At 36.2% G+C, this 16,321-nt stretch overlaps 1 protein-coding gene across 4 annotated transcripts in view; it reads right to left on the reverse strand.

Moving 5' to 3' along the window:
* The window catches only part of LOC142331134 (speckle targeted PIP5K1A-regulated poly(A) polymerase-like), an 86,259-nt gene extending 70,388 nt beyond the window's left edge, over positions 1-15,871 (reverse strand). For 3 of the 4 annotated variants that reach the window (XM_075376825.1, XM_075376826.1, XM_075376827.1), the window contains exons 1-3: positions 15,695-15,871; positions 10,318-10,435; positions 3,199-3,284 (exon numbers count right to left, since the gene is read on the reverse strand). In XM_075376825.1, the coding sequence (XP_075232940.1) occupies positions 3,199-3,284; positions 10,318-10,435; positions 15,695-15,869 (379 nt within the window). In that variant the 5' untranslated portion in view covers positions 15,870-15,871. The remainder of the gene's footprint in view (positions 1-3,198; positions 3,285-10,317; positions 10,436-15,694) is intronic. The other variant, XM_075376828.1, reaches the window with a different exon arrangement.
* Positions 15,872-16,321: the final 450 nt, after the last annotated feature.

Consider the following 16,321-nt stretch of genomic DNA (forward strand, 5'->3'; position numbering starts at 1 on the left):
TTTTTATCATATACCTTCTTAAAGTTAACTTTCTTTAAGTCTAATATACTTATTGGGATCGATGAAGTATAATTTTTATGCTCGCAGAATACAGATTTTTTATAGTTAAGAAGGTAACTTAACTTTAAGGTAATTTTAACTTTCTTGACCATTTAATCATAAAATATTACAAACATTTTTTTCTAGGGCAGACTGAATTATTGTAGGAAATCCAGCAGAAACTGAATTGTGTATTATAATTACTAAAAGCAGACATGCGAGTGTCTGTAATGAATATTTGTTTCAGGTCTGAATTGATATCCAGACACAATAGGAAACCATTTAAAAAAATTTTGATTTTAATTTCATTAAACTGGTCTTTTAAAATAATAAAAAAGTTAAAAAGTCACAGTTGGCTCAACCCAGTTTTTCTAATTTCTTACAGCACTGGTTTAACGTAGACTCTAATAAATATACAGAATATGCCATACAATATAGTGTATTAACAAAATTAGATGAAAAAATGTTTAAAATAACTGCATAAAAAACAATTGCTACATTAAATTCTATTTTCTTGTAAATGGGCAATTTCTTTTCTTCAAAGCAAAAACACAATTAGTACAACTGAAGTATCATTCTCTTGTAAAGCATATATATTTTATATAGATTATAAAATTTTACCTGTAACATAAGTTACAAGGAAACTCATTATCAATATGATTTGGCAGCAATCAGCCACTCAGAAGTCCAAAATTCAAATGTCCTATCAGGGACATTATTTTTCATACGCTGCAAAATTTCAAATCCATATTCTCATGTATAAGCTTAAAGCTTCTGAATTAATTATTTATAAAAAATAAAAATTGAGTCGCATAAAAATATTAACAGGAATGCCAGGAAAAATCATTAAGTACAGTACAGTATTGAAAGTCCACAACCACCTCAGTTTAAACAATTCTATGTTTTCCATGTTATGGAAATAATTTTAATAATTAAAACATACAACATACAAAAAATTATTACTTAAAATGTAAAAAGATTTTTAAGTTATTCATTTTTTAATACAAAAAAAGACTATGTTAACAGTTAATACATTTTGCATAGTGTATTTACTTTGTACACGTGTAAATATTTACCTTTTTATTAATGACTTATTTACATCACAACTTGTGCAGAATTATAAACAAACCGTAAGTACATACTACTAAAATTATACATACTAACTCTACTAGAAAATGCACAAATAAAAACTGCATTAACTATTAGTTAGATTTTTGTTTCTTAAATAGTCACATATTGTTTTCTCTGTTTGAAATTTTGAGATTGTTTTGATTTTATAGGAGTTTTTACAGGAATGTAAATATCATGAGAAAACAGTACAATATAAATAATACTAATAAAGGTTACAAAAATTCAGACCTAAGTTTTCAGCCAGCATCTAGCTTAGTCAGTAAGGTAGAATATCAGACGATGAGCCTAGGTGATTTTAAGTTTGGATTAGAAAGGACAGTGTTTTATTCTTCAATCTAAAGCTTTCCTCGATTAGTTTTGGTAAACCAACTGTGACGCTAACAGCCATAAACCTACTAATCCAGGAAAGAAAGCTACCATAAGAAGTAGATATTCCATTATTAGTTGAAGGTATGTCTTTACATGCTAGCTGAAACAGTGGCTTTTTATACACGGTATGCGACATTGCTCAACTCTAAAAGCCATTGTTGATATCATCCTTACCTTAAATGTGTGTGGCACATTCAAGGGTTGTAGGAGAGGTCATTGAGAGCAATGGATGCGGTCCGTGTCGTCTTGGATTCAAAGAACAATGAAACGCTATCCGTGCAACAACAACACATATTAGTGTGAACTATTCATTCACATTAAGAAAGCTAATCTCACATCTGTGCAAGAGTCATCAGAAATTTGGTGGTGATCAGCAATGTGGAGCTGCAACTTCAAGAAAAATAATAGATCAAGGAGTGTGCCGGTAATGTTAAACTGGATTCATGCAGGATAAAGCCCATATTTCTCATAACTTCTTCTGGTTACCTTAATATATCAAATGTGCGACCGGAAAGGAATCCACATCAATTGGTAGAGCTGCATTACAGACAATTAAATTTGTCAAACAGAAATTCTGACAAATTTTACACAGTAATTTCTATTTTCACCTTACAAACTGCAAATCTCTAGGAATAAACTGCTTTGCACAAAGTGTTGTATATCCATTTTTGCCATCATATGGTACAGCTGCATCACACCACACAATGACACTGACAGGTACCTTAATCATGACGAAGCAATATTCTCACTTATCAGCTCTGTAAATAAACAGAACTGCCTATGCAACAACTTCATGAGCAGCTGCTACAAATTCCTAAGGTTGTTGTGTAGTGTGCTCTTTTAGCGCAGGAAAGAATTATTAGGCCCCACATTTTTGACGAAGAACATGGTTTCAGCAGAACACTGCCACAGAATCTTCTCAATGAACACCCTATGTGCTACATTCCCCAAACAACTTCTCTCTCGGTCTAGCAACATTCAGTAGCCCTCCCATTTACCAGACCTTACTCCAGCAAACTTTTTATGGGGTATTTTAAAGTTTAAGTTTCCACTTACACCCTCCCTGACATTACAGCCTTAAAAATACAGTTCCTAAGGAGATTGGGAATGTTATGCAGATACTCTATGTCACATCATAGCAAGTGCACCTGGGGGACAGCTGCAATACCTTGACTGTCATGGAAAATACCTCAAAGACAGTATATTCAAGATGTACTGCCTGTTTTGTGAATCCAAAACGATGACTTACTTAACCATGGTCAATCGTATCTATTGCAAGTAGAATAAATGTGTTATCCCACCTTGAAAATTAGCTACATAAAATGCGGCACCCTATATTAAGAAAAATCTAGTCTGTTAATAATTTATTTAATATATCAGTAATTAAAGTGAATATAAAAATATTATTAAGGTCTAGTTTAACTGATAATATTTTAATGATATCAATTTGGATGGAATAAAAATAGCAATATTAGTTTTTTTCTGTCTCCTACCTATCTATTTATTGTTTAGGTTCTAATACACAACAAATTCTCTACAAACACAATTAACATCTAAACTAAATGAAGCCAAACTGGATATTAAGAAATTTTTAGATATACCTCATTCTCTGAGCAAAGATAAAGTAAAACTATTTTATAAAGAAAAAATATAACTTACTGCTGCCGAATGGTTTTTCAGGTGAAATTGGAAGCTGCTTTCCTCTTAGACTAACAGATGTTTTTAATAGTTTCTGAACTGCTTCACTACAAAAAGTAAACAATCGTAATTAAAATTATTACTATCTAGTAAATTATTCTATACAAACTAACATAGAGATTAACTAACAGAACCTACTATTATGGATATCACTGTTATAATATCATGCTATCAGAACATGAAATATGATATCAAAGAGGGAGAAATTCTAACATGGATGATATACCGCTTAATTTAATTGAAAAATATATATTACAATTTTCAAGTGAAATAGCCTTAAACTACATAAATACTTGTAATTTCTCTAACATGAAATAAAGATCCATTCGATTTTTGAAAATATACAAAGGAACAAACCAAAATATATAATTTTAATAAACTGCCTCTTGATACTAAAGTCTAGTATAAAAATACTATAAACGCTATATGATTAATGAACTAGAATCAAGACTATTTCACATAAAATTTTTTATAAAATTATTTCACATAAAAGGGAAATTATGAAAATTTCCCTTTTTATATGTAAAAGTTCCTATTTTATTTTTTATTTTATGATCCAAGTGTCAAATTAATTTTGATGATTTCATGCTTTTATTGGAGAGGACTTAAAAGCAAATAACGCACTGTGGCTTTCTATCCAATGAGGTAAAACCACAATTTAAATAACTGTCATTGTACACAAATCTCTGGTCTTTCACAAGCAGAGATTTCATTGTATAAAGTCTTTTTCAGTGCTATTTTTGAGCTGGTGGTCGAGTGCGTACCTTCCCCAGTTTCACAATTTTACTGTCTGAGAACTGTTAAAATGGTTTTGTGTCCTTATTGTAAATAATCCTTTTCATGGCGATTCGGAGATTTTGGTGCAGGATTTGTTCGAGCACCCAACTCATCTCGGTGAAAAGAATGGCAATGACTCCTAGTCACAACTCCCTGTTACAAGCAAAGGGGCCTTTACATTTAGTCCCGCTCGTGCTCTTTTAGAGCAGGGGCCGTAATCTGTAACTGTGTGTTGATCTTTGATTTCACACATTTGATCCAGTAGCGGCGAAGAAGTGGAAAGAGTGACAGGAGAATACAGAAGGTCTCCAGCTGCTCGTGTCTCACTGCGGGTAGTCGTCACGCTTATGGGCTTGTGCCCAATATCTAAGTAGAAGGAATACAGAGAACAACATTTTGTGTTCGTATACTGTTAGGTCAGGGCATCTCTGACCATGACTGATGTTAGTGAGGTAGGTAGGGAAACCACTGGAGGAGGGGGTCGGAGCCTTATCCTTCGACCTCCTTGAATACTGGTCCTGGCAACAATAGTTCAGAGATAGATATAGGAGTGATCACATGGAAGGGTATGAACCCACTTATTGAAGAGTTTTTCAAGCCGGAGGCAGGCCTGGCAGCTCTGCTCCTTTGGCTTGTGATATTTTGGCAGAACTGGGTGGCTTGTCTTCCTGTTTAGCAAACCCCAAATGTACTAGTGCTGCTACCAAGAAAAGATTATTGCCCCAACTTGAATTCTTCCGAGCGGCTTTCACAGCTCTCATCGAGAGGTTCGAAAATCTTGTCTCACAGCCTGAACTGTGGATGAGAAACCAGCCCCGGCCCCGATACAACTGCATAGGTATGCTGACGTGGTCAGGGGCAGGCATGGAACACCAGCCAGTCCTCTAAGAAACCTGAGGTTGCGTTTGTTAATAGGGAGGAGGGCTTGGCTGCGTCCAGCAGTCAGCTGAAGAAAGATCTTAAAATTAGAAACATTAAAGAGACCAGCAAAGGATTAGTTGTAGTGGGTGATACGAAGACCATTCAGGCAATTAGAGATTCCGCAGTGATTAAGCGATTGAATGTGAAAATAGACCTAAAAAGAATGCGTAAGCCCTGTATAATAGTCTACAATATTGACCGTAACCTGATCGACAAAGATGTCTTGTTCCTTATTAGGGAGCAGATCACTGATTTGGATGAGCCGCCTTCTGGCGGGACTGCAGGTTGGTCTTTAAAACGGGTAGGCATGATGCCCAGAAATACCATGGAGTCTTCGAGGTAAGTTCTGGTCTCTCTCAAAAATTTTAATTTGCGGGCAGACTATCTATCAATTCACGATCCTGCTGAGTAAAAGAGAATATGGATGTCCAAAGATGTTTCAAGTGCTGCAGATATGGTCCCAGGGCTAAATTTTGTAAGTCTGCTTTGGTGTGTGCACATTATGGCAAAGAGGGCCGCAAGCGCGACGATTGTTCGCAGAGGTCCGAAGTTCCAGCCTGTGCTAACTGTAAGAGGTTGCACAAAAATCATGAGCACCCACTTGTTAGTAAGGAGTGTGGCTGTTACGTAAGGGCCGTTACACTGCACTATAATTCCTTAGATGGTTAGGTTCAATTAACTAAACTCCAGGGTGCTTATGAAGTCCAGGTTCAGTTAGGTGTGTACACAGACGGAGCCTTTATGTTGTTCTTCTGCAGCACCCATATGTAGTTTTCCACAGCTGGAAAAAGTTTTGTGTAGGGCATACCTGTATGTCTGCTATTGTGTGCAGGAAGTCGCTTGATAGTGTCTTTATACGGCAAGTTTCTAATGCGCATCATGTGTGGTCAGACTTGCCATTTGCGGACAGAACTTTACAGTTGTTAGTTCATATTTCCAATACAGGGATCCCACTGAGGAACAGTATTGTGGGCAATGGTTCAATCGTTATTGATGCCGATGTTAATGCTGCAAAGTTGATTTTCTGGCAAAGTGGGGTCACTGATCATGGCGTTGGCCTAATTGACAGTTTCATCGCACAGCACAATTTTGAGATCTTTAATGTTGCAGACCAGTTGGCCACATACGTCGGTACAGTTAATGGACGAAGGGCCTTTCAGGTACAAATATTGACGTCACCATTGGTAGGGACATCCCTGGCAGGGTCCTTGACTAGTATGTAGTCAACAACTGTTCTATCAATCATCGGTTGATACTATTTGAAATAGCGGATGAGCTGCGCGATAGCCACGAGGGACACTATCCTGTTTACCAGGAGGCGCTTCCTGCGTAGGAAGGCGGACTGGTCGAAATTCTCCTATTTGTTGGAGTCTAGACTGGAGATTTTTTCTAGAGACCTTGACAACCTGCCGTTAGATGTCCTGGCAGAAAACTTCACTTTTGCGGTAGTGACGGCGGCTGAAGGTGCCATTCCTAGAGGCACTGACTGAGAATGTATATCTGGTTGGTGGTTTCGGAATCTGACAGCAATGAAGCAGTTTGTAAACAGAAGGGTTTCACAACAACAGGGTGATCCCGATCGGCATGCAGCCCTAACTGCAGATTACTGCAGAGCAAGGGCTATACTTTCATAGTATTAGGTCCTCCAAGCGTAATTCCGGGCACTCCTTTGTTCAGGAGCAAGGGAATAGAGACTTGGGGCGTTGTGTATAGAGCCCTTGGACAGCGCAGGAAATTTGTCCTCCTGTCAGCTTTGTCAACCCGTGAGGGTGTGGTAATTGATAAGGACCGTGTCTTTAATATTTTGCTGAATGATTTGCTCCCAGATGACACTATGGTGGGTGAGGTTTCATACCACCGGCATGTCAGGTCGGAAGTCACGATTTTCAAGACAGACATACAATCTTCTGAGATTACTGAGGCGGAAGTCCGCCAGGTGATCTTTAGCATGGCACGGCACAAGGCCCCTGGGTATGACTATCACAGTGGAGCTCCTCGTCTGAGTGCTTCCAGTAGTTCTTAGTCTTCAACTAGAATATATATAGGCTGCTCTTCACCGGCCACTTTCTGGCGTGTTGAAAGTGTGGAGACTTGGTGTTGTTGTTGAAAGGTGGCAACAAAGATCCTACTGTTAGTTCTTCTTACCATACACTAATGCTCTTGCCTGTGATAGAGAAAGTTTTTGAGAAGGTCATATATCTGCGTATTAATGTTAAGATTGGCCACTGATCATTTGCTGATGGACTATCAGTATGATTTCCGACCAGGCAAGAGCACTGAAGATGTCATACTAAAGGTGATGGATGCAGCTTCCTCTAGTCCATGTAAATATATATTAGGGATTTTTCTGGACATATCTGGGGCATTTAACAACTTATGGTGACCTTCTGCCCTGTTTCAGATGCAGAAGTATAAGTGTACACAGATGAACTAAAAGTGCTCTCATGTTATTTCAGCCATCGGAATGCTTTCCTGTGTGATGGGCGACTCTGAGGTTCGTAAGACCGTAACTAAAGGATGCCCTCAGGGCAGTGTTCTGAGTCCCCTTCTTTGGATCATAGAATTCAATTCGATGTTGCATTTACGGATGCCATGTGGTTGTCGTGTCATTGCTTATGCTGATGATGCATTGCTAGTGATTGCGTTAACGAGGTAGAATTCCAAACTGCTCGTGCTTGTGAGCGGACTGTGGAGTCTCCAACATAAGATGATTTTCAACCCAGAAAAAACCACAATGATGTTGCTTGCATGCCGATTGACTGCTTCCCGACGTATCCAAGTTCGGATGGCTGGTCTCCCCATTTGGTATATTACAATTCAAAAATACCTGGGGTTACCCTTGATGAGAATTTTCAGTTCAAGGAAAATCTACAGGGTAGAAAAAAAAGGCCACTGATGCTATTTATGGAATCCGTAGATTCATTCATCCTAATTGAGGGTTTAATTACCATGGTATCCTTTAAGGTGTCAGAGCGAAGCTATTATGCTGTGTGCTGCGCCTGTCTGGGTTCACCGCATGGCTTTTAGGTATTGCGCGGACGTTTTGCTGTGGGCCCAGTAACTCTTCTTGCTGGCTGTTATAGGCGGTTACAGAACAGTCTGTCGGGAGGCAGTCTGTGTTGTAGCAGGAGTCAAACAAATACATATCTTGGCTAGTGAGCGAAAGGAACGCTACATTTCCATGGTAAATAACCTATTGACATCAGAATGAAAGCAGGAGATTGAAGACCAGGGCCTTGCGTCTTGGCAGGTCAGGTGGGACGAATCCCCCACAGGTCGCTATACACATGGTATGTTTCTTAGTGTCTAATTTAGATGCGATTAAATGGGTCTCCCCCAATCGGTATATCACACAGTTTCTCTATGGGCGTAGTCTATTTGGACGAGTTTGGCTAGGCTTCGTTTGGTGAATTTGAGTCAATGCCCGGATTGCAGGACTGATGATACAGTGGACACGACCTCTACATCTGTCCCCGATATGAGGTTGAATGTTCACGAGCTGTTAGAGAATACATTCCTTCCTGGATCTCCATATTAACTGGATGATCTGGGAGGAATGGTCTATAGTGGCTGGTTTTCTTCGCCCCCTTGCAATGTGAGTCTGCAGAAGGAGTTTGATCGAGGTACTTGATCGTGGTAGGATCCCGAGTGGCTAGGGTTCTGGCTTAGGCATTGGATTGGTTGGAAGTAGGCACATTGGCATCGTGCCACGGTTATATTGGTATTTTTTGTGATACAACCTGGGGCTCCCACTTGGGAGAGGGAGCTGTGCTGCCAGGGTAGGCCGTGCGACTAGGATGTGGCTTCCTTCTCCCATGGTCCCGATCGTGACTTGGTAATGCCATGCGAGACACCATAATGGGACCAGGTGGGGGTGCAGGGTTTGTCCCCGGCTCCTGCACAGACCGGAATGAGGTTTCATTCCCCTTGTGAGGTGACCTAAAATGGTCAACTTATTTGGGTGTAGGTCTGAATTTCTAATTTGCGTAAAACACAATTTTGATTGGTATGAGTGTAGCACTGTTTTAAACTCGTTTTTTTTTCTGAGGCATTCACCGTCACGAATGGTTTCAATCTGTACTAGGTGTGCGGTCTGCGCTTCCACGGTTTCAGTTAGTTAGTTTGAGGGAATCCTGTTAGGTTGGATGAGAAAATGTCTGTTTGAGGCCTACGTGAAGGCAAAATTTAATATGTATTTATCGATGCAAATGTCTGCCGAGGCAATTACATTGGTGGCATCCTGACCGAGGCCAGGCTGATGATTGTGAGATGTAATCAGTTACAGGGTCTACAGACGACCTCCGGTAAAGCCCCTCAGGGCTTGGAACAGAGGTCACTTTACCGATTGATTCACTGGATATAGATGGCTCATTTCATTTTTTCACAAATGTATCAAAGTTGTATAAGAATCTAATTGTAAATAAGAAAATAAAACAGTTACAATGTTAGACCGCACACTAAAAAACCAAAAACTTGTAACTATTTTCAATTAAATTATGCTAGAAAGGCACTTAAAGGCACTAGATGTATGCTTCGCATTCAAAATTAAACTGATGTTCTGCAATCCCTTATGCTTCTTTTATAATGTTGAGAGCACGTGTTCAAACATATATGCATATTCAAAAATGACGCTCTCACATATAATATAATGCAAGCAGACCGAATTACAAGGAGCATGTACACATCAAGTTGGAATCTGTAAATCGCTCGCTCATGTTTGTACACTTCAAACATGAATGTTCATACCTGATTTTATCAATGCATCTAAAAAGTAATTTATAACTGTGTAGAGTAAAATTTTATGTGGTGAATTTAATATGTATACTTTCTAGTTAAATTGATCAAAGAAATACATTTAAAACATTTTCATACTATCTTTTCAGTTTAGTCTATCTGTTCACATATTACTTGGGATAACAGGTAAAACAGCATCTTATTTATGAGTAAATAAAATCTATGTATAAAGTATTTCATCGCCTAAAATTTTTCTATTTGGTAAATTCACTATTGCAGAAATTTTTCTTACTTTAAAAAATTCTATTCTGAAGGAGGATTTTTTAGGCTATTAACATAAAATAAATAAGAACGGATTTTAGTAATCTAACATTTAAAAAAAACTGCTCTATAAAATTTTGTGCACTATTAAAAAAAAAAAAAAAAAAAAAACCAGAAATGGGAAGAATAGTATTTATGTATTTGTAATTAATATTAATGTAAGGAAATTGCAGTAATGGAATGACAAGTTATTTAATATAGGTTATATTTTCATTATATATATTAAAATAAAAACAAATTTAACCACCTTCACAAAAAAAAGTGTGTAATATTAATATTAAACACTATTTATAAACAAATATATTCACACAAAGAATAAAATCATACCTATCAGAAAATTTAACGATGCAATAATTTTTATCGGGAGGTGGTCTCATAATTTGAACTACTTGGCCAAATTGTGAAAATAAATCGCACAATTCTTCATCTTTTATTGTAATTATATCTGCAAAAAAAATTTGTATACATATATATAAATAAATATATGATTCATTTAAAAAAATAATAGGCTTTGCATACTGTAAAACCTATCTGTAAAAACCACTTTCATTAAAATAAATCAATCGACAATAATATTTTTCTCAGATCCCAGCAAATTTCTAGTTACGATAGTAGTAAATACAAAGCCCTTGTAAAACAATAATTTTCATTTATTCACATTTGTAATTTAAATCTAATTTCTAATTTTTTAATTAATATTCTAAAGTGTAACATGAGATTCACTATTGGTGCTATCATTATCTGAAAATTTAATTAATATTAAGAAGTAAACTCATTTAAATAGATTTCAGTAAAAAAATGCTTTATTCTGTTAGAGATTTCTTTTCTGTATACAGTTTTTTTTTTAAACAACATTGAAGTTTTCACAATAATTTACATTATGTTTGTAATTAGATGATTAAATAAATACGACTACAAAATGGACTATACTGGTCTCTAATTAAGACAGACACTTCATAGTTATTCAACAAAAGCACCTTTTGTAAAAAAAGGAACAAAATTTTTTCCCCATACATTTTCAAAGATTTTCACATTTCATTGATTAGATTTTTGTACTAATAATCAAAATTTGTTCAAGCAATCAAATGTCTACACAGATAAAATTATGTTAACTTTACTATACCAATTATAAAAAAAAATCATTTACATAATATTTTTATTCTGTTACTCTGAACATAATAATAAACTATACATGTGAATGATACAAATGGTTTATTCATTATTTTATTTATGATATACATTTTTGAATATGTCTGTTAATTGATAAATAGTAAGTGGTTTTGCTGGACTGTTTGCTGCTCTTTAAGTTTTTGATTTTTCTGTAATGGATTGAACGTTTTCTAAATGAATTTAATATATCATAATATCAGCTTTGTAAAACGTTTTTTTTTTATTGTTTTTATATTGATGATGAATTAATTTTTTACAACATAAACCATCATAGACTGTGCACTGCACAGGATAATGTGTTCTAGGTCATAATAAAATTGAGTATTTGGATAATGGTACTGAGGTCAAAAAATTGTTATTTTAATATATTGTTTAAATTTAAAATACGTATTTTTATTAAGGATTATATGAAAGTTTTGTGTAACATGTAAATTGAATGGTAATTAAAAAAATAAGTGAAACAGAGCTTAGGAGCATGAGATTTGAGTGCTTTTTTCCCCTGTGCAGATAGATAAGGAATGAAATAATTTAAAATAAAAGGTAAGCCTAAATTATTTAAAAATTGATTCTATTGATAATTAGGCTGGTTGACTGAAGGTAAGTATAATTTAAAGCAAATATCATTGTTACAGTTGCAATAGAGATAATGAAAATATATTTATAAACAATATTAGCCTGAAAAATGAAATAAAATAAAGATTGTTCACTTTTTCTTAATAAAGTAATTAAAATTATATGCCAATACTTATAAACGTTGATGAGGTTTCATAAATCAAAATAAACTGAGTAAATTTATGACTATTTATGTTTTATAAAATTCCTAAGGCACTTAGACCATTTAACTGTGGAAGTTTAAATTAATTTCCTTCTTCATTTGTCCTTAATTTTTTTAACCTGTGTTTTCAGGAGCTTACAGTTGTTGCCCAGCCACTGGAAATGAGGCCTTGCTTTATTGATAAATGCTATTTCCCGTGAAACTGAATATTTTGTTCTCTTATTTCTTTATTGTTGAAATTCATATCTATTCTAGCTACAACAAAATGTATAGGACACAAAGGGGTAGGGGCAAATGGAATATTTTGTTAATTTAAAGATTCTACAATCTAAATTAATGGATTTGTAATAAGAGGATTCTGCAGTAGGAATTCTTTCTCGCACTGTAATTTGCTAAATAAATTGAATGCAGCAATAAAAATTAATAATGATCTGACCGCAGTTATAAAAAACAATGAAATAGAAATTAAAAGTTTAGGCAGAGTTAGTAAGGGAAAAACCTTTTGATAAGTGACATCGCAAACAAGTTTATTCTTGATGACCGATGTAGAATAACAGACAATGAATGATTATAAAAAAGAGAAACTAGTTGAAATTATTAAGCTAAATTTAAATATCTCAAATCTTAGACATGAGTTGGAGCTACTAAAAATTTGAAACTATTCATTTAGAAGTTTACAAATTAAGAAAGATCAGTAAAAAGAATTCGGCAGTTAGAGGCATTCATGATTTTATGTCTGATATTGTTAAAGATTAAGCAGTGTAACAGTTCAATGTAGAATTGCATAATTGTTGATGTGACAGGTCAAGAGAATCTTTGTGATCATTTGCCATCTGTTGCTGGAAAATAACTCTTGACCTCTTCATTAAAGAAGGACACAAATGTACCGAGAAACTTGAGGTTAATCTCAGGAAAAAGAAGGATTCTTATTTTGGTAGACGGTCAAGGGAAGCAAGACTTTTGAATGTATTAATGTTAATAGTTTGGAATCTTTAGCAGAAGGAATGAATGAAAATGCATAGGGAGGAAGTGGAATTCATGGCTAAACAATTCAGCCGGGCCATCAAGACTGGCTGCGACTGGGTCCTATGGTAGCCTCTGCCAATGGACGGACCCTTAGGTAGTGGCCAGTCCACTGATCGGAGAGTGCCTGAATCTGTCATGACCACTGCTTCCAGGATCCGTCTGTTTAACGCAGGTGGAAACCTAGGAAAAAATGGTGGTCCTCTGACCTTAGCGTGCTGCGCGCAAGAGCTAGGTTCACTTGGAGAAGATACCAGTGTCGCCCCCTAATGGGGATTATTGTTGATGACTTGCACGGTGAGGGTCTGTGGATCTACAAGTGCACCCATAATGAGTATGTTCATGCCATCAAAGAAGTCACAACTCATTTCAGCAAGACTCCATGCGTGTGTTGCAGCGCAATCTCTGGCAGCTCGCGAAGTCATGTTACTGGTTAAAGCCAATGCACGTGCTGTCTGGTGTTCAAAGCAGGTTTAGTGGTCATGACCACACTTTAACATCTGTGGCAACTTACAAAGCATTCCTGGATACTCTGTTTCCAGATGCTCATTATGGTAAGCAGAAGTCGGCATTATGGCGGTTGAGACACCATTCCCTGGCGTATGGGCTGTGGAACCCATAGATATAGAGTGGTTTCTCGAATGGTACCAGGGATTGACCAACTTGACCCGGATATTTTTTATCATCTGCTGCCTGTCATAAGAGAGCCACCTGGCAAACTGTTCTTGGGATGCCTAAACTGGGGTTGCTTTCCAACTTGTTGGAAGGTGGCTTTGGTGAGGGTGCTCTTAAAAATCAGAAAAGGATTCGAGTGAGGTCAGCAATTACCGACCCATTAGCTTCTTGCCGGTAATCGACAAGTTACTTGAAAGGCTGGTTGTGGAACGGCTCTGAGAAAGCATCGATATGAACTCATTTCTAATTCAAGGCCAGTATGGCTTCATGAAAGGGACTGGCACTGAGGATTGCATCTTAAGCTCTTGCCGAGGTGGAAAGCGCCATCTGTAAATGTTTTGGTAATTTTTATTGACATAGAGGCAACATTTCCTTCCTTGTGTTGGAGTTCTGTCCTCTAAGAGTTGGAAGACCGCAATGTTCCCGTAGCCCTGCAGGCCGTAGTACGTGACTACTTGTGGAAAAATCCGTCAACAGGGGAAGCCCACAGGGCTCTGTTTTCGGTCCCTTACTGTGGAACCTGGTAATCAATGGTTTATTGGGACTGACATTTCTGGAAGGGATCACGGCTCAGGCTTTCGCTGATGACTGTCTCCTGTTAGTTCGGTAATTCACGACCTGTTGATAATTCACAACCGTAACTAGAAGACGAGTGCAGGCGGCTTTGTCTGCAGAGGGCTGGATGGACATTCAAAATTAAAGGATTTCTGTGCCCAAGACGAAGGTTATGCTTCTCAAGGGTGCAGACAAATTATCATACAGTCATAACCCCCATATTAAGTATAAAGGCTGTATAATCAGTCGAATTCAAGTTCCTAGGTGTTTTGTTTTATGAGAAGTTGCTGTTTAGCACAATCACATTAGGCAAGTAGTGGTGGGCGCCATTTCTGTGATACACAAGCTTAGAAGGATTGCTCGAAAGGACTGTTGGGCCATAATTTGTACATGATGTACCAAGGTGTCTTTGAAAGTATGACCTCTTACACGACATCCATTTGGGCGCATAGGTTGCAAAGAAATTGAGCGGTTTCGAGCTGGGCCTGTACAAAAGCAGAACAGTGATCACAGAGCACCGGTTCTAAATTTCAAACAGTTGACCATCTCTCACCTGTACAGGAGGCTTTACAGCCTCGCGATAGAAGCATGGCAGCAAGAATGGCACGCCATGATTAAGGGAAGGTAGGTCCTTGTATAGATTTGTACAGGATCTGGAGGGCTGGTATGCCTCTCCTTCGTTTTTAAGGGCAACAGGAGCCCGAGTTCTCTCCAACCATGTAAATTTAAACCAATATTTATTTCAGTTCCACCTGGCAGCTGATGAGCTGTGCGTCTGCGTAGAGATACAATCGAACAAACACATGATGTTTGATTGCCCAGCTCTTGGGAAGCCAGGAGTCAGACCACCCTGAAACTTACAAGGTCAAGGGGAAAATTGGCCACTCACAAGTAGTGAGTCAATTTGTTTTTTCTTAATGAAATTAATTCACGGTAATCAAAGTTTATTTAAAGCTGCACAGGTGTCTTGCTTGACAAAAAGCATTGCAATAAAAAACTTTTTAGAATACTAATAGATAAACAACCTTAATACACTCACATAAATTTGAAAAAACTTCAGACACTACTGCGTGGATCATGGTAGTGGATATTCATTAAAACTTTATAAAAGTTAAAAGATATTTATATTTAATAAAATCTTAATAAAATAAATATTAGAATCTTGCTAGAAATATATTTTACAATTGACAGCAAATCCACCTTCAAATGCAGCAAGATTTTTAAAGCTTCAAATTGTTAAAAAAAAAACTTTTTAATTTTCTTTTTTCACACCTGAAAATGTAGAAAATACTGGTCTCCTTTAATTAATGTGATATAAGTTTAAGATGTAAAAAAATGTTGTTATTATTGTAAAAAAAGATGTAAATATTGTTGACAAGTTTGTTTTTGTTGATGACAAAAACTAGTTTTTTAAATCATCAAGCAATGAACCAATTCAGAATAACTTAATTTTTAATTTAGATCATTAAAAAACAATATTTTTGAAAATAAACTAAGTATACATACCGTTTCTACGAATAAAGATACCGGTTTCAGAACTTTTTTGGCGTTTTTTTAATCGTTCAGTCAATGCCTTATGTAACTTCCCATTAAAATGCTGTTCAGCAACTTCACGGCTTTGCAAAGTTACATTACACAAAGAACAAAAGTTTGGATCTTTATTATTCTCCATATTGAACATCACTGTATTAACAGATCTTTACCTACAAAAAAAAAAAAGGACATGAATTTAAAATAAAAATAAGTAATAAAATTACAAAGTTTTTTCTTTTCATACTGTATCGTATTAAATAACAAAATATCTTTATTTCTGTTCCGCATAATTAAGATTTTTAAAAATATCAGTTTTGGATATTTTTAAAATAAATGAAAACCAATTTATTCATAAATTAGATTTGATTCGTGATATGTTACAATATATTAACAAGTCTTCTATTGTTCAAGTGTTTGGTGTTTGTTTTTGTACCTTCCACAGATCCAACATTTCTAGATGAATAATGTTCATGAACCAAAGTTTTTGATTATTGGAAATTACAAAACAGGAATTTACAGAAACTATAGTTACAGGTGCTATAATTGGTAAAAAAAGTAATTATTCATATGAATACGAATAAATTTGGCTGCTTTTTAAAA

This window comes from Lycorma delicatula, chromosome 10 (assembly GCF_047948215.1).
Source record: "Lycorma delicatula isolate Av1 chromosome 10, ASM4794821v1, whole genome shotgun sequence".
Taxonomy (NCBI): Eukaryota; Metazoa; Arthropoda; class Insecta; order Hemiptera; family Fulgoridae; genus Lycorma; species Lycorma delicatula.